The following is an 18,698-nucleotide window of genomic DNA, read 5'->3' as shown; positions in this document are numbered from 1 at the left end:
GGTAACAGCAGCGTGTGAACCAATTTGGATGAGTGATTATTTTGAAATCCGGAAATTTGTTTCAGCTCGTGCCCTTTGTGCTGCTGACGTTATCAGAACGACTCCGCTGTGTCCCTGTCACGTGATATGCGTCATTGTCACATGACGTAGCGGCACTGTCAAGAGTTCAGTGATTACTGACTTCCGGTAAATACCGAAGTATTTTCACCTGCCGCTACTTCATTTATATATTTCACTGCATTTCAGAAAACATTTGACCTTTTATTTTATTTTTTACTTTTTAAAAAAAAAAAACTCCACTACATTTATTTAAATACTTAACACATATAAGGATAAAGTCACGCACAGAGAATGTTTTACTTTGAAATCATCCAAAACTTTAGGTAAAGATAATCCAGATGTGCCAGCTGATTGCTCAGGTACAGCAATAATTAAAATTTATATTGATAATAAACTTTATTTATATAGCTCAAATGTCACAAAGTGTTACGAGGAAGAAATGACACCAGACAGGTATGGATGACATGAAAACATGGAGCATGAGCAGGGAGAAATTAGAATGATAAGTAGATGAAATCATATGAATAAATGAATACAATTAGTCATACGAGCAAATGCCAAATGACATTGGCTCTTGTCGGTGTCAATCATTAGAATGGGCGAATGAATTCTAATAACAAAAACCTTTGTTACTTAGTTTTTACCCCAATGTTGTGTAGTGTCCTTGCCAGCTAATATACAAGCATGCCAGATAAATCACAACCGTCAAGAAATACAGGACAAAGTAGACCGTGTCAATGATTTCAGCCAGTCTCGTGTAGCATCCGGGCTTTCTCCCGTCTTCCGGTCTTCCGGTTTCCTGTCGAGCCGCCCTCACTTCCTCCAGGATGAGCTTCAGCAGGTCGCGGTGGTCGCCGGGCGTCTTCGCCAGAGTCACCCGGCCTCTCTCCTCAGCTCCAGCTGGCTCTGTGTGTGGACAAGGAGAAAGAGGAGGAAACACGGGTGAGCAGAATGAGCTGCTACACGTTAATATATACGTATAAGCGATGATCATCAGTGGCCTATAGGAAACGTACGTTTCTGAGAGTCGGCCTCCAGCTGAATTTCCACTTCTCGGGTATTGACGGAGCGTTGAGCCTGTTCGCCACAGTAACCGTCGAGCTCCATCAAGAAGTTCACCAGCATGACCTCCAGGACGCTCAACCCCACCAGGGTGAACACGGCCACGCAGTAGCTGGCTGTAACACACGAGCACCGGTCAGTGTAATGAACCCAAACGCCATCCCACGCATGCGGGTGACTGGCGGTTGCGGAAGCTCACCCATAAACGGCAGGTTCTCCTCAGTGGAGGGCAACATGTCCTTCAGAATCAGCAGGAGCACGGAGATGGACAGGAGCACGGTCACTTTGAAGCTGAGCTTCTCGCCTCTGATGAAGAACGAGGCCAGATCCAGGAGCAGAAAATAAAACAGGGGCAGGATGAAATTTACGACATATAGCATTGGCTTTCTCGTGATCGTGACCTGAAAATGAACGAAAACAAGAGAAAAAACTGTTTATTTGATTTGAGACGAACACAGTGGGGAAAGAGCTGCAGTCAAATATTCCCACCGTGTAGATGAGCCTGCTTTCAGAAAAAACACTTTTGGTCAGAGTATAATTATTTATTGCTATGTTGGTGAGCTGCCATTCTCCCTGTGTGACCATTAACCGCTCAGAGACTAAAGTCAGGGTCTCATCACTGTTGGTCGTCCCCAGTTCCAAAGATTCCGCTGTGAAAAGAAAAAATTAAAATAATAATTTTTTAAAAATTGAATTATTACATCAAATACGATATTTAATATATACTTGTTTATATAATATAGTCCGGTGCAATTTACCAAAGTAGTTCATGGATGCAAATGTGATGTTACAACGTTGTACGTCGAAGGGGAACAGGTAGAGATCGAGCTGACAGGTGGAGGTGAGACGCTGGCGCTTGCTAGCAAACACCATGCCGTTCGGGGTCAACGTGACCATTGGACTCTCCAGATCACTGCCTGTGTCTGACACACTGAACAGACCAGAGGAAACACAGTCACATGGATGGATGGGTGGATAGATAGGTAGATAGATAGATATTTACAGAAAGAAATGATAGATAGATAGATAAGGAGGTAAAGAAGAAAGGGAAAGATAGATAGATACAGTAGGAAGGAAGGAAGGGATAGATAGATAGATATTTATGAAATAGATAGATAGATTGATAAATATTGAAGGAAAGAAGAAAGGGATAGATAGATAGATACAGAAGCAAGGAAGGATGGAAGAAAGGAAGGGATATATAGATAGATAGATATTTACGAAAGGGATGGATAGATATAGATAGATAGATGTATTGATAGATAGATTGATAGATAGATAGATAGATAGATAGATAGATATATGTATTGATAGATAGATAGATAGATAGATGTATTGATAGATGTATTGATAGATAGATAGATAGATAGATAGATAGATAGATAGATAGATAGATAGATAGATAGACAGATAGACAGATAGATAGATAGATAGATAGATAGATAGATAGATGTATTGATAGATAGATTGATAGATAGATAGATATATGTATTGATAGATAGATAGATAGATAGATGTATTGATAGATGTATTGATAGATAGATAGATAGATAGATAGATAGATAGATAGATAGACAGACAGACAGACAGACAGACAGACAGACAGACAGACAGACAGACAGACAGACAGACAGACAGACAGACAGACAGACAGACAGACAGATAGATAGATAGATAGATAGATAGATAGATAGATAGATAGATAGATAGACAGATAGATAGATAGATAGATAGATAGATAGATAGATAGATAGATATATGTATTGATAGATAGATAGATAGATAGATAGATAGATGTATTGATAGATGTATTGATAGATAGATAGGTAGATAGATAGATAGATAGATAGATAGATACCCCTCTTGGATGGCTATATCTGGGATCCAGAGCATCTTCCTCGGAACCGTCAGCGTTTTTATCCCACAGAAGTTTGAGGAGTTCCAGGTCAGGAATTCATTGAGCCACACCTAGGGAAGAGGGACGTTTGGGGACAGTGGTTGGTGTGTGTGTGTGTGTGTGTGTGTGTGTGTGTGTGTGTGTGTGTGTGTGTGTGTGTGTGTGTGTGTGTGTGACAGAGACACTCGGACCGTTCCACCTCTCCTCCGTGTCGGAGTCTTACCGTTTGGATCCAGACGTGAGTGGTGACGGTCTGGGACTTCTCGTCCTGCAGACAATCAGCAGCGCCGAGGTTAGAGCTCGAGGACATTCACGGCAAAACCAGCAGGTTGACTTCAGACGATTAATTCAAACAGGATTTTTTTAAGAGATTAATTTATGGACTTTATTTATCAGATTAGCTTTTAGCCTTTGAACCTTCAAGCCTTCTGTTTGTGGCCTTTTCATCTAAAATCAGAAAAAAACGAAGACCCGAGGGCAGCAGAAGATAAATAATAAAAACAAAACAAAACCAAGACCTATACCTTTAAATTAAATTGGATTCATTTGTCTATTGATTAAACTTCTTTGAGTGTTTTACAGGTAAATCCCTTTATTCTAATCAATCAATTTATCTAATCATTTACTTCTCTGAGTTGTTTTCTCCTGAATGCCTAAAATCTTGTTTTAACTTAATCCTCTCTTTTAGCATTTAACTATCGATTTATCGATTCACCTTTGGAGATTCCTCATTTAAAAATTCCTGAGATTTATGACTTTGTGTCACATTGCGCGTTGTGTTTGACCTCAGCTGTTTCTTAACAGTAACTGTAGTTGTTTCCTCTCTGTGCTTATTCGCTGAAATGAATAAAGCTGTTCAAATAAATGTAGAGCAGTAAAAAAAAATCTACTCCTCTCTGAAATGTACTCGAGTAAAAGTAGTTACACTCTAGCAGAGTTAATTCTGCAACTGGGTTACAAAGTCACTCACCACATCCAAGATACCCAACAACACCATGTCCAGCCGGACGAGAATCGTCGAGGTCCAGTTTTTCACCGGTCGCACGATTGACAGAGCCTCGTTTTGTGGAACCAGGTTCAAGTGAGTCAGAAGTCCGGAGTATGAGCAGTCCTGACTGCTGGAGACACCCCAACCTCCGGACACTGAAAAAAAGACATCAGAACACAGAAAATCCCAGCTGCAGTGAGTTATGTATAAAAGTTTCATTTTCATAACTCACCGATGAAAGCGAGAACAGTGAGCGTCGCCAGGCCGGACATGGCTGTTTGCCTTCTGCTCAATGTGAGCAAACGCTTTTTAAACTGACGAAAAAAACACAAAAAACAATAGAAAGTGCAGGTGCAGGAGAAACATCAATAAATCTCATTTAACGGCTCTGTCAGTCGAGAACAGCTTCTTTTTGTTCCTGTGCTCATTAAAAAGAATTCACCTGCACGCGTCCCATTGTTGACGCGCAGCTGAAGCCAAAAGTCAACATGAGGAGTGGGAGTGGACGGCTTTCTGTCAATGATGAGGTTTAATAATAATGATAAGGAAAAAAAACAAAACAGGCATGTGACCAGAGATGATAAGGTTGTTTTTTTTTATTATTTCAATATCTTAAAATGCACACGAAAGACATGAACTGCAGGTTTCCACATCTGAATAACTCCGCTGCGTTTACATGTTTGCAACAATTAGATCAAAAAATTTAGAAGTGCAGGAGCTGCGGATGAAAGCCCAGGAAAAAAGTTGATCAACAGATCCTTGAGCAAAAATATGTCAAAGAGTTGAGTTTTTATTGCTCAACAAACCATTTGTGTCCAGTAAACTAAATCACCTTTCAAGAATAAAAGTTAATGTTTTATTCTTCACAGTTAACGTAAGCGCCACTGATGTCATCTGTTGGTGGTGAAGACAAAAGAAACAAAAAACTATGTCTCAAGTATAAAAAGATAAACCCACTTTTTAAAAAAGGGTTCTTTTAAGTGTAAAATTTACATGAATCAACTTATGTCTCCATAGATACAATTCCGGGGCGCAAAACTTTCTTTGGCACCAACAAAGCCCACAAAAGTGCAACTGATTTATTTAAAAGTCCTGAAAATGTGTGTGTGTGTGTGTGTGTGTGTGTGTGCGCTACAGCGACAGTCTCATGTGTGCACATCGGTCGGCAGCTGATAGTCTTTGAAGGTGTAAAAGGAGATGTCTCCTTGGTCGACCACCGCAAACACCACCGGGACGTCGGCGCTCTGCGAGGCCAGCAGCTTGAGGGCTCGCAGGTCGGGCACGGGGCCGTCGAAACTGGAAACGCAGAACCCGGGCGGCGTTAAATTACAGTTCGACTCTGTTCAGCGTCGTTCAAATTCAAACCCCTTAAATCAAACAACAGTGATTTTAGGTTATTTGTTGGTTCTCACGTCCGTTTATCCGTGTGTTCTGGCATTTTACAAATATGAATCAAACAATATTCAACAGATAAATGAGGTAATTTTTTTTCACAATCATGTAAAGACAGAGAAACAAATGGGCCATTCTTCTCAAAACCGCTGCGACGCGAGTCAGAGAACCCGTCGCTTCCTGTAAGTCGATCCTGAGCCTCGGGCCTGATTGTGAGACCGCTCACCTGCACACACAAATGCGGGAGTACGGTTTGCCCGGGTTGCTCTTCTTGAACTCGGCCACCGTGTCCGGCTGGTAAACACTGAAACAAAGCCTCCACTCGTCCGAGCCTGTTAACCTGAGTCAGACACAAAGCACAAGGTCGTCAAAAAATCTGAATGGTTTCCTCGCGGTTACGATGCATTACTACTCCTCTCTGGGGCGTTTTGTCTCGCTGCTTTGTGCGATGGACAAAAAAAAGAAAAAAGAAAGGTGCATAGGGAAACAGAAACATGTGATACCTGGACGCCCCCTCGAGCAGATTTGTAGACTTTACCACACTGATTTTATCCAACAGTTCCTCTAGAATAAAAAGAGAAAACACAATATATCAGTGACTTGGTTTTCAGATTAGACAAACTATATGAAGTCCAACACAGCGCATGTGATCTCACTGGTGGGGATCGGTCGTCTCGGGTCGTGTAGAGGAGCGACTGCTGCGTTCCACAGGTGAGCCGGTCGACCTTTGCGCCTCCCGCCCCGACGCCTAGCCTGCAGCTCCTGGTACTCGGCCCAGTTCCGGCACCGACGCACCTTGAAGGAAATCCCCAAAATGACTTTCCAAGTCGGCATTATGTTAAGATTTTAAGTTGTTGTACGCTGCTACAAACCTGTTTGTCTTTGTTGACGTCCCACCGCCGCCGCCCCTTCTGCTCCTTTGAAGACATCTTCACCTGCCGCAGGTTTATTTTCCGCCTCCAGGGGGCAACGTTACACACTCCCACGGCCACACCTGCAGGCAGCAGAGACGGGTCTGGAGACGCTAGGCGGTCGCCCACCCCCCTGGAGCCCAGGTCTGGGAACGGGATGGATCTGTGGTCCCAGCAGGGGGAAGCAGAGGTGGGGTTGTGACTTGATCCTTGGTCCCAGGCCCTGAGAACAGCTGCCGCCCACCAGCTCCTGCCCCCAACCCCGCCGGCACCACCTGCTGGACCTGCGGCGGTCGCGGTGGAGGTCTGGACCTCCGGAGTCTCTGCCGAGGTTGTCAAGTGTGACTCTGGAAGTTTTCTATCTTCCTCGCCTTCTTCCTCCTCCATCCTCTCAGCGGTGGAAACCTCTTGTGCTTCACTGTGACTGAGGCGAGAACAGAAAAGGGTGCGGCTCATCGGTTTACAGGACCACATTTTTCAAAACAAAATGTGAATAAACTCGCCATAATAGAATTTTAACTTTTAAATTATTAAAATATCAATTCATTGATAAGTTGATCAGTGGAGAACCTGGAATTCTGAAAACCTGTTTTTGATGTGGAGGATTTAAAAGAATGAAAAAAAAAACAAAAAAAAACAAGGACACATTATTATATTACTGTGTCATAATTAGAGGAGAAATAAGCATTTTGTCTTTAATAATTGAATGTATTGGATTTTTTTACTGTAGGGCGTCTGTTTACCTGCACGAGGCGGTGGCGGTGGCCGTGGGGCTGCCGCTGCGTTTCCTCTTCAGCTGTTTTCCAGCTCTGTCACGTGACGGCGGCAGGTTGAGCTGCCTCGCATAGGACGACGGCTCCGAACTGCAAGAGGCCGCAGATAATAAATGTAAATAAAAACCTGAACGTTCAGTGTCTGAAAGTTCCATTCTGACAGGATTGGGTTCTAAAAACTACGCAACAAAGTTTAAAAAAGGGATTTATATGTGGGTGGTAGCAGATAACGCACTGACGGACAGATTGTGTTTCTCAACATGTTACGTTTCTGTTACCTGGCATCGAACCTGTGCACCACGTAGCCGAGTCTCTTCAAATGCCCGAACACCTTTGTGAGGAAGGAGAGAGTCTGTCAGAACGGTTCAGCATCTCGTGCGTCGGACTCTGACGGCTGCACTGGTTACCTGATACTGCCGCAGGCTCACGGTGCGGGAGGACAGAAATCTCTCGTAGCCGTCCTGGATGGACAGCGGCAAGTCCTGATAGAACACCTGCAGGTTTCCCTGCTCACACACACATCGTTGACACTCCTTGACTGTTATTGAAATATTACTGAAGAAAATACAAAGAGGTTCCATGTGAGAGAACCGCACCCTGACCAACAGGTTTCATATCCAACACTCACACACTCCATCAGGTACAGAGCTTCTTCAGGGAGGAGACACTGTTTGCCTTTGTCAGAAAAGCCCATCGTCTGCCAAAACTTTCCCTGCGTATGATAAATAAAAAAAAATCATTATTAACATGATTAAAAAATCCCAAAATCACGATTTGACACATTTTTTGATAACAAGAATTGATGGGCGATGCGGTGCAGATGTGGTCCGCTCGTCACAGCGTGAGCGAGTGTAAAGTTCTAAACCCTGACTTAAACGTTTTAGTTTTAAGACGTATCATCACCGTTGCTACGGTTGCGCCGTTGCTACAGTCTGGACGGACGGACAGTGTGATGTTCTCTTCCTAATTGGTTCTCATCAGTCACGACTCGACTCCCAGCAGTGAACGCAAAGTGTCGCTAACGCTAACGTCGCTCACTCCGAGAAAAGAAAAAAAACCCTTCTGTAACTAAGCAACCGGCTGCAGATAACAGTCTGTGTTTCCTGGTTAAACAAAATGACCGGTGTACGTGAATGGTCATGTGACATGTGTCGTCATGTGTGGACGGGAAAAAAACGCTAGTCCGGGCAGAGATCGTTTTCCTTCTTTTTTTTAAACAACATTTTGTGTTAGTGTGGGCGTGGCCTCAGTACTCACAGCTGGAGACTGAAGCTCCACCATCTGGTCTCCTGGGATCCATGTGGCCTTCACTAGGTTTCCTCTGCAGCAAAATAAAGACAGAAGACAGATTACACATCATGTCAACGCAGCGCAACCGGTTTGTTTTCTCATTATTGATGAGCGTTCAATAACAGATTTTTTAAAACCCTGGCTGACAGAGAGCCTGAGGACACTGCATTGGTTACACTATTCAGCGACTGACTTCAGAGTGTCAGGTGGCGGTGCGGCCTTGAATGCATCACGAAGGAGAAATCAGAAGCTCGTACAACAACACTCATTACAGCTTCGAGCTGTGTTTTCGACGGACGTGGCGTGGACTCACAGCCGCTCCACTCTCTCCTCCGATACCAGGCTCCAGTGTTCGCTCAGACTCTGCTCCAGCCGCTGCCGCTGCTCCTCCGAGCCGTCGGGCAGGAAGTCCTTCTGCCCTCGGACCGGGATCTTGTGGCTCCTGGACCGCGCGGCGAACAGCTCGGACGGGCTGGATGTTTCGGGACAAGGACAGCAACAACACATTGATTTAACGATGACACGGTCCACTGGACTGAAGAGTAGTTTTTCACTTCAGGCCATCACATAAGATAAGATAAGACAAGACAAGATAAGATATGCCTTTATTCGTCCCACAATGGGGAAATGTGGACATTACAGCAGCAAAGTGGACAAAAGAATATCGGAAGACATTTTAAAAAAGCAATAGGTATGTACAAAATATAACAGAAAATATAAAAAAAGATATGTAAATACTATAAACAGAGCAGTAGCCATAGTTACACATGGAGAATAAATATAAATATTACAGTTTGTTAATTGCACTAGACCGACCACACGCACACACACACACACACACACACACACACACACACACACAGCTGTTAGATATTATACACATTACTACGAATGTATTGGTTCTAATTTTGTCCATGTGTTCAGGATTAATCGTCATAATAAATTCATATTCAATGCAAAAAAATTCTATGCATATTTATCGTATTAGTCTTGTTGTTATTATATCTTTTATTTCTTATTTGACTACATTCCTGAGACTATGAGACTTGTAGAACCGGTGTGACAGTGAATCATCTTGAGTCTAGAGGTCATGAATCACTGTCGCCGGCAGAAAGATAAAAACAAAGAAAGTGCATTTAGTCCAGCTGAACCATAATTTCGGTGATTTTTTTCTTTTCTTTTCTACTGTCCAGCTGTGGAGCTACTTCGCATCTTCCTAACTTGGACAGTGACGCCGATGTTCCTCTGCTCCATCATCACTCCATCATCATCATCATCAGACGAACCTGTCGCACCACGTGCAACCCGGAAACCAGCTCCGACCACAGAGTCAGACGAGGAGTCGGCCAGCGACAGTGACCGTGACAGGGGAGCAACTGCTGCTCGATGCTGAAATCGACAGTGATTTACTCATTTAGGCGGAAAACGCACCTTAACACTTCACTGAAGGAGCTCCTCTCCGCGTCCGACTTGTTTTGGTCCGCCATGTTGGCTGCCCCCGCTGCACTTCTCCTCTGGGTCCCGATGCCCGTCCCATTCAAATTAGTCACACTCGTGACCAGCAGGGGGGGCAGTGTTGCCAACTCCTCAGTAAGGAAAGTAGCTATTGGCTGTCCTAAAATCGCCAGAAGTCGCTTAAGAGTGCATCACCTAAGTTGCATAATTGGCCATGTGCATGTAATTGTAATGGCCGCTGTAGGCGAGAGGAATAACGTCGTGGGGCGTTACAAAAAGGGAGTAAAAAACATCCCACATGTGTTTAGAACTATCTTCTGTCGATTCTTGTTTTCTTTAATGTCACAATAAATGCAGTGATTTATTTTTAGACAAAGAAAATTTTACATTTACATCCCACCCTGACTGTAAACCAGGGCGGAATCGTCCAGCGGCGGCTTCGCACATGCACGATTCATTTGCAGTCTGGACGCGGAGGGGTGAACGTCATCTGCCCTCCCTCCCGAAAAAGCTCTGTTGTGATTGGTCAACCCCTTCCTATGCATCTAGGAAGTTCTCTCACTCTCGCTTTACCCGGCTTTGTCGGGGGGCGTGCCAGACCAGCCGCTAGACGTGCCTGACGCCCTTCCGTAAAATGGCGAATGACTATTTTCTGTGTGTTGAATGAAAGTCTAACTATATAACACACTAGGGGGAAAGATAAAACTGATGCCTCCTTTAACCAGAGAGTAACTGCGTCCCAATTCAGAGACCGCGTCCTTTGGCGGCCGCATTTGAAGACGGATCGCGTCAAACAGACAATATCTGTTTATTATCGCTTCTGGTCTTTAGAAGGCTGGATATCGACTGGCGAGCTCTGTTTGTTTTTGTCCACGTCCGAACTTTGTCTTCTTTTGCCAGAGTCATAAGGCTCATGGGAAATGTGCCTTTTGGCCCAGCTCTTTCAACGTTGTCATAGGTCTAAACGAAACGAGTCATTTCACGTCGGGCCATTGATTAAGAATGACTGTGTGTGCGTGTTTGAGGTGGAGACAACATTGATTTCCACTTTTTCAGATTTTTTCAGCCTCATTTGTGGCAAAAATGTATGCTGGGTCAAATGTAACACTAATGGATGTAACAAGAACTGTAACTTGTGTTAAAGAACTTGTGGAAACAACCATAGCTACATTACAAAATTCAGTGTCATCCGTGTTCGACAATATGGGTGTACCACATGAACATGAACTTGTGCTACCACTAATGGGACAGTTTGAAAGTGCCAAACAAATGTTTGATGACATAGACACTCCTTTTAAAATGAATACACACTTTTCCGAAAAAATTTCACCTCATCAAGCCAAAGGAAATTTTTCTTGGTCACAGGGCAGATACTGTGCCGAAACAAGGACAAGTGAAGCATGTTTTGGCACCAGACACAGTATATACCAATACTTGAAACAATCAAATTTCTATTTAGTAATGACCAAATGCAAGGTGTCTACTTAAAAAGCAAGAAAAGGAATGACAACATGATGCGTGACTATAGTGATGGGTGTCAATTCTCAAGTCATCTACTATTCCAACTGTATCCAGAATCCCTGCAAACTCAGTTGTATTATGATGATGTTGAGACAACAAATCCTCTGGGCTCCAAAACAAAAATCCATAAAATGGGTGCTGTTTACTTCACTCTACGGAATTTACCCCAGAATGCAATTCATCCCTAGCTCACATTCACCTATGTGTTATTTAATTCAATCGACAGGGAGACATATGGGCTTGGTAAGATACTAGAGCCACTTCTTGAGGACATCAGAGTCCTTGAAAACTGCGGAACAGAAGTTGAAGTTAATGGACAAACTCAAAAGCTGCGTGGAACTCTTTCAATTTTGACAGCAGATCATTTAGCAATACATTCACTGTGCGGCTATGTTGAAAGCTTTTCTGCAAACAAATTTTGCCAGTTTTGTTTGATCGATAAGCAAGAAATTCAGTCGGTGTTTGATGAAGACAATGTTGTAAAACGCAACAGGGAGAACTATGAGCAACATGTTAGGTTTTGCAATCCATGCTCAACTGGTGTTAAAGGAAACTCTTGTTTGAACAGTCTGCAATATTTCATGTAACAGAAAATACATGTGTGGACATAATGCACGAGATACTGGAAGGTGTGGTTCCTTTGGAAGTGAAGCTGCTGTTGCGTCACTTCATTTATGAAGAGAAGCTTTTCACGTTAGAGCAACTAAATGACAGAATTGCTGGTTTTGACTATGGTTACATGAATGACAAAAATAAGTGCCATTATCAATTTGAGATCTTCTGAAAATGCTGAGGCAAACTGCCTCCCAAATGTGGTGTCTCTTGCTAGTTTTACCCTTTTTAGTGGGAGATTTCATTAATAGGGAAGACCAGTTTTGGAATCTGTTCATTTTGTTGAGGGAAATCTGCAGCATCATTTTTGCACCTGTTGTCAGTGTTGGGCTCGCTGTGTTTCTTAAGCAGCTTATCATAGATCACCATATGCTTTACAAGAAGTTGTTTTGCCGAAATCTAATTCCGAAGCACCATTTTATGGTACATTATCCAAGAATGCTTTGTTTGTTTGGACCTCTTTCTCAGTTGTGATGTATGAGATTTGAGGCAAAGCATAATCCAATGAAAAGGCAAGCACATGTGGTATGCAATTTCCAAAATACTGCCAAAACTCTTGCTTATAAACATCAGGTTCAACAAATGTACAATTTCAAGCTTGGTGACCCGTTTTGTAAAAAATACAATGTCGACAATGCCTTTCCTGCGAACATTGGTGCTTTAAAGAAAGCTGTCCTTATACTTGAGGGACTAAAGTCAGCCCTACACACAGATTTCACAATGAGTAGCATCATTTATGTTACACATTCGCTGACTGTAAATGGCCAGACATACAGGACTGGATCTGTGCTGCCACTCAAGACACAAGGGGAGCACTTATTTGGAGAGATCATTCATGTTATACCCCAGGGTGAGGCATTCCTCTTTCTTATTAGAGTACTTGAAGTTAAGTACTTTGATGAGCATTTCTATGCATATGTTGTGCAAGAGACTAAAGACTTTGAAATTATCAATTTAGATGATGTTGCAGATGTTAGACCTCTTGGCATAATGTCAAATTTCAGCACTGACGAACTCTATCTCAATCCAAGGTATAAGATTTTGTAGGTGTGCTTCTGTGGAGGGTTATTGATGTCATATTCAGAATTCAATAACATGCATTTTTGTACTTGTTTTATATATATTGTATTACAAATGAATTTATTGCATGTGAAGTTTTGAAAAAAATTGCTTTTTAAAAGGGTTTAATATTAAAACTTAAATAAATGACTAATGAATGTATTCTTGCTTTTCATTATTTTTAAATTAAAGAAAACATTACAAATTCATTTACACACAATTAACACTTTTAAGTGTTTATCTGGTTTACACGTTTTACACATAATGTGTAAAACTTACACAATTATGTGTTAAGCTGCGTAACACAGCTGTTGTGTCAAATGGTTTCCACATTTGCTGTGTTGACTTTAACACAACATGTGTTGTCCCTGAGCACACTCAGTAGATGTGTTGAAATTCAACACGTTGTGTCATTTTTAACACATCACTTCTTAGTGTGTGGACTATATAATCTTTCCTCGAACGGAAACTGATGCATCACCTGGAATTCATGAGTCTATGAGTGCATTCTTCTCACTTTCAGCAGATCTGCCAGGATGAGACTTCCAGCCGTCGTTCTTCTCGCCGCCATCTCCACGGCGTTGGCCGGTAACTCGTAGACCCTTTGCTTTGTGTCTCTTCAGTGTTTCTGTGCACATTTGCTAAATATAAAGGCTGAAAATAACGAGAGATTAACTATTACACGATCATGAATCTTTTTTTTCTTTATACCTGATAAATAATTGTTGTGTTTTTTTCAAGCAAAAAGGGTTGAAAAATTGATTTTAGTCCTTTGATCAGACAAAATGAAACATTTTAAAACATCACTAAAGGAATTTGTTCCTGATATTCTCTAGACAAAACAATTGATGAACACATTAAATAATTATTAGATAATTCTAATGATGAAAAATATTTTATTTCCATCCCTAAAACTGGCTTCAGGGGCATTTGAACACCGCTACATTCCTCTATACGAATGATTTATATCATTTGATCAAGAAGAAATCAGGACCAGTGTTAGAGGCTACTCCTAACTAACCAACGAGTATTCGTATGATTGTAAGAAATTATACTTTCAAGTTTGCTGTTATGAGTTAGCGAGGGTCCAGATTGGAAACCACACTGTGGTCTGCTCTCTGGTAACTCCCGACGAACCTCTCGTCTCTCAGGTGGCGTCACCGTAAAGACCCTGGTGTCCCCGACGGAGACGAGTAACAGCTACGTGGAGATGGTCCCTGTGAAGCCCCGGACCCTGAGGGCCTTCACTCTGTGCATGCGCGTGGCCTCGAAGCTCAAGGGGGAGCGGGAGGTCAACCTGTTCGCGTACCGGACCAGAGACTCCGACGAGCTGAAAGTGAGGCGTGAGCTGGACGGCAGGTACAGTACAGAACTGTCAGTGCTGCTCTCAGATCCTCTCAGAGCTGTTCATCCCTCATACAACCACTACTACTACTGCTACTACTACTATGAAAACTACTACTACTACTACTACGAAAACTATTATTCCAAACTTTCTTCTACAAACACTACTACTACTCTTACTAACAATACTACCACTACTACAAACACTACTACTACTCTTACTAACAATACTACCACTACTACAAACACTAGTACCACTCTTACTTACAATACTACCACTACTACAAACACTAATACTACTCCAATTTACAATAATACCACTATTACAAAAACTACTTCTACTCTTACTAACAATAGTACAAACACTACTACAAATACTGACACTATGAAGAACAGGATACTGCTACTACCACCACCCCTTCTACAAATACTGTTTTACAGTTAACAATACTAAAATACTAACCGCTATGACAAACAATACTTCAAATAATACTGCTACTATCAACATAATGTGGCCACTAATTACAATGAATACTACTAAATCCACTAATGCCAACAATACTTTCACTTACTACATCTATTAACACTTTCAATGACTACAACTACTAAAACTTGAAGTACTGCTCATACACTACCCTACAAACAATCCTCCATGTTTCCCTCTATGTATTTTTAAAAAAATTTTAAATCTTGATTTCTCTGAAACTCTGCTTTGAAAGATGCGTTGAAAGGATTATTTGCGTCTGTGTGTTCAGGTTGTCCTTCTACCTGAGCGGAGTGCCAGCTTTATTCGAAGTCCCTCAGCTCGGTGCCCTGGAGACCCACCTGTGCATCACCTGTGATTCCAAATCGGGTGCGGCCACCCTCTTCATGGACGGGAGTAAAAGCATGACCAAGATCTACAAGAAGGGCCACGCTCTCCACTCCGGGGGCAGGGTCGTCATCAGACAAGACCCGGACTCCAACTTGGGCAAATTTGACGCCAAACAGAGTTTCGTCGGGGAGATGCATGACGTCAACATGTGGGACTCTGTCCTCTCAGCAAGCACGATCCGAGACATTTACTCCGGGGACAGAGGTCCGAGAGGGAACGTCTTTCGACTGATACACCGTAGAGCTCAGAGTCAACGGGCAAGTGGACATCGTCCCCCTCATCCCCCCCCTCATCGTCCCCCTCATCGTCCCCCTAAACGCCCCTAGAGTTTGTGCAGCCTGTGACCTCTTGCGAAGGAGGTGATTTGTTGGTAGAATGTGGTTAATGTTAATTTACTACTTTGATTACATTCCTTTCAGTTCAATAAAAACCTATGTTGACATATTGAATGGCCTGTTGTCGTGGAATATATATATATTTACATGATGATGTCAAAATTATGAAATAAACAAAGTTGTACTAGAGAGGTTGTTGTCAAATGTCCATATGTCCACTGCTAATTTTATTTAGACTTACATCAAAATGAATTTATGTGATGTAGAAAACTCTACCTCCACATTGAAAATAACCTGTTGAGTGCAACATATAAACATAAAGAGTAAAAGAAGAAAATAAATCCTGGGATCCATGTGGCCTTCACTAGGTTTCCTCTGCAGCAAAATAAAGACAGAAGACAGATTACACATCATGTCAACGCAGCGCAACCGGAATCTTGCTGTTTGTTTTCTCATTATTGATGAGCGTTCAATAACAGATTTTTTAAAACCCTGGCTGACAGAGAGCCTGAGGACACTGCATTGGTTACACTATTCAGCGACTGACTTCAGAGTGTCAGGTGGCGGTGCGGCCTTGAATGCATCACGAAGGAGAAATCAGAAGCTCGTGCAACAACACTCATTACAGCTTCGAGCTGTGTTTTCGACGGACGTGGCGTGGACTCACAGCCGCTCCACTCTCTCCTCCGATACCAGGCTCCAGTGTTCGCTCAGACTCTGCTCCAGCCGCTGCCGCTGCTCCTCCGAGCCGTCGGGCAGGAAGTCCTTCTGCCCTCGGACCGGGATCTTGTGGCTCCTGGACCGCGCGGCGAACAGCTCGGACGGGCTGGATGTTTCGGGACAAGGACAGCAACAACACATTGATTTAACGATGACACGTCCACTGGACTGAAGAGTAGTTTTTCACTTCAGGCCATCACATAAGATAAGATAAGACAAGACAAGATAAGATATGCCTTTATTCGTCCCACAATGGGGAAATGTGGACATTACAGCAGCAAAGTGGACAAAAGAATATCGGAGGACATTTTTAAAAAGCAATAGGTATGTACAAAATATAACATAAAATATGAAAAAAGATATATAAATACTATAAACAGAGCAGTAGTCATAGTTACACATGGAGAATAAATATAAATATTACAGTTTGTTAATTGCACTAGACCGACCACACACACACACACACACACACACACACAGCTGTTAGATATTATACACATTACTACGAATGTATTGGTTCTAATTTTGTCCATGTGTTCAGGATTAATCGTCATAATAAATTCATATTCAATGCAAAAAAATTCTATGCATATTTATCGTATTAGTCTTGTTGTTATTATATCTTTTATTTCTTATTTGACTACATTCCTGAGACTATGAGACTTGTAGAACCGGTGTGACAGTGAATCATCTTGAGTCTAGAGGTCATGAATCACTGTCACCGGCAGAAAGATAAAAACAAAGAAAGTGCATTTAGTCCAGCTGAACCATAATTTCGGTGATTTTTTTCTTTTCTTTTCTACTGTCCAGCTGTGGAGCTACTTCTTCCTTCTATCTTCCTAACTTGGACAGTGACGCCGATGTTCCTCTGCTCCATCATCACTCCATCATCATCATCATCATCAGACGAACCTGTCGCACCACGTGCAACCCGGAAACCAGCTCCGACCACAGAGTCAGACGAGGAGTCGGCCAGCGACAGTGACCGTGACAGGGGAGCAACTGCTGCTCGATGCTGAAATCGACAGTGATTTACTCATTTAGGCGGAAAACGCACCTTAACACTTCACTGAAGGAGCTCCTCTCCGCGTCCGACTTGTTTTGGTCCGCCATGTTGGCTGCCCCCGCTGCACTTCTCCTCTGGGTCCCGATGCCCGTCCCATTCAAATTAGTCACACTCGTGACCAGCAGGGGGGGCAGTGTTGCCAACTCCTCAGTAAGGAAAGTAGCTATTGGCTGTCCTAAAATCGCCAGAAGTCGCTTAAGAGTGCATCACCTAAGTTGCATAATTGGCCATGTGCATGTAATTGTAATGGCCGCTGTAGGCGAGAGGAATAACATCGTGGGGCGTTACAAAAAGGGAGTAAAAAACATCCCACATGTGTTTAGAACTATCTTCTGTCAATTCTTGTTTTCTTTAATGTCACAATAAATGCAGTGATTTATTTTTAGACAAAGAAAATTTTACATTTACATCCCACCCTGACTGTAAACCAGGGCGGAATCGTCCAGCGGCGGCTTCGCACATGCACGATTCATTTGCAGTCTGGACGCGGAGGGGTGAACGTCATCTGCCCTCCCTCCCGAAAAAGCTCTGTTGTGATTGGTCAACCCCTTCCTATGCATCTAGGAAGTTCTCTCACTCTCGCTTTACCCGGCTTTGTCGGGGGCCGTGCCAGACCAGCCGCTAGACGTGCCTGACGCCCTTCCGTAAAATGGCGAATGACTATTTTCTGTGTGTTGAATGAGAGTCTAACTATATAACACACTAGGGGGAAAGATAAAACTGATGCCTCCTTTAACCAGAGAGTAACTGCGTCCCAATTCAGAGACCGCGTCCTTTGGCGGCCGCATTTGAAGACGGATCGCGTCAAACAGACAATATCTGTTTATTATCGCTTCTGGTCTTTAGACAAGAACTGTAACTTGTGTTAACGAACTTGTGGAAACAACCATAGCTACATTACAAAATTCAGTGTCATCCGTGTTCGACAATATGGGTGTACCACATGAACATGAACTTGTGCTACCACTAATGGGACAGTTTGAAAGTGCCAAACAAATGTTTGATGACATAGACACTCCTTTTAAAATGAATACACACTTTTCCGAAAAAATTTCACCTCATCAAGCCAAAGGAAATTTTTCTTGGTCACAGGGCAGATACTGTGCAGAAACAAGGACAAGTGAAGCATGTTTTGGCACCAGACACTTGTCAGTATATACCAATACTTGAAACAATCAAATTTCTATTTAGTAATGACCAAATGCAAGGTGTCTACTTAAAAAGCAAGAAAAGGAATGACAACATGATGCGTGACTATAGTGATGGGTGTCAATTCTCAAGTCATCTACTATTCCAACTGTATCCAGAATCCCTGCAAACTCAGTTGTATTATGATGAT

At 42.7% G+C, this 18,698-nt stretch overlaps 3 protein-coding genes across 5 annotated transcripts; 1 reads left to right on the top strand and 2 right to left on the bottom strand.

Annotated features, from left to right (window-relative positions):
- Positions 1 to 248: 248 nt before the first annotated feature.
- Positions 249 to 4,589, bottom strand: LOC118288620 (5-hydroxytryptamine receptor 3A-like). Its single transcript, XM_035614913.2, has 10 exons — positions 4,450 to 4,589; positions 4,240 to 4,321; positions 3,990 to 4,162; positions 3,243 to 3,287; positions 2,981 to 3,090; positions 1,881 to 2,053; positions 1,612 to 1,772; positions 1,322 to 1,523; positions 1,077 to 1,238; positions 249 to 966 (listed from the first exon to the last, which is right to left on the bottom strand). Exons 1-10 carry the CDS (start codon positions 4,495 to 4,497, stop codon positions 701 to 703), a joined length of 1,422 nt encoding a protein of 473 aa, XP_035470806.2. The 5' UTR covers positions 4,498 to 4,589; the 3' UTR covers positions 249 to 700.
- On the bottom strand, positions 4,589 to 17,611 carry tsen54 (TSEN54 tRNA splicing endonuclease subunit). 3 transcript variants are annotated; one of them, XM_035614915.2, is made up of 13 exons: positions 17,351 to 17,605; positions 16,241 to 16,399; positions 8,687 to 8,845; positions 8,341 to 8,404; positions 7,712 to 7,795; positions 7,491 to 7,589; positions 7,362 to 7,414; positions 7,054 to 7,173; positions 6,272 to 6,734; positions 6,056 to 6,194; positions 5,903 to 5,963; positions 5,626 to 5,739; positions 4,589 to 5,303 (listed from the first exon to the last, which is right to left on the bottom strand). In XM_035614915.2, exons 1-13 carry the CDS (start codon positions 17,404 to 17,406, stop codon positions 5,153 to 5,155), a joined length of 1,722 nt encoding a protein of 573 aa, XP_035470808.2. In that variant the 5' UTR covers positions 17,407 to 17,605; the 3' UTR covers positions 4,589 to 5,152. The 3 variants fall into 3 exon arrangements, with proteins under 3 accessions (XP_035470808.2, XP_047184008.1, XP_035470807.2); XM_035614914.2 differs by having other exon boundaries at positions 5,241 to 5,374; positions 17,351 to 17,611; XM_047328052.1 differs by lacking the exons at positions 16,241 to 16,399; positions 17,351 to 17,605 and adding an exon at positions 9,805 to 11,185.
- LOC118288624 (pentraxin fusion protein-like) lies at positions 13,454 to 15,687 on the top strand. The gene is made up of 3 exons (XM_035614918.2): positions 13,454 to 13,608; positions 14,172 to 14,379; positions 15,120 to 15,687. Exons 1-3 carry the CDS (start codon positions 13,557 to 13,559, stop codon positions 15,562 to 15,564), a joined length of 705 nt encoding a protein of 234 aa, XP_035470811.2. The 5' UTR covers positions 13,454 to 13,556; the 3' UTR covers positions 15,565 to 15,687.
- Positions 17,612 to 18,698: the final 1,087 nt, after the last annotated feature.

Source organism: Scophthalmus maximus, chromosome 17 (assembly GCF_022379125.1).
Source record: "Scophthalmus maximus strain ysfricsl-2021 chromosome 17, ASM2237912v1, whole genome shotgun sequence".
NCBI lineage: Eukaryota > Metazoa > Chordata > Actinopteri > Pleuronectiformes > Scophthalmidae > Scophthalmus > Scophthalmus maximus.
Note: the sequence above shows the minus strand (reverse complement) of the source record. Positions and strands in the feature narration are given on the sequence as shown.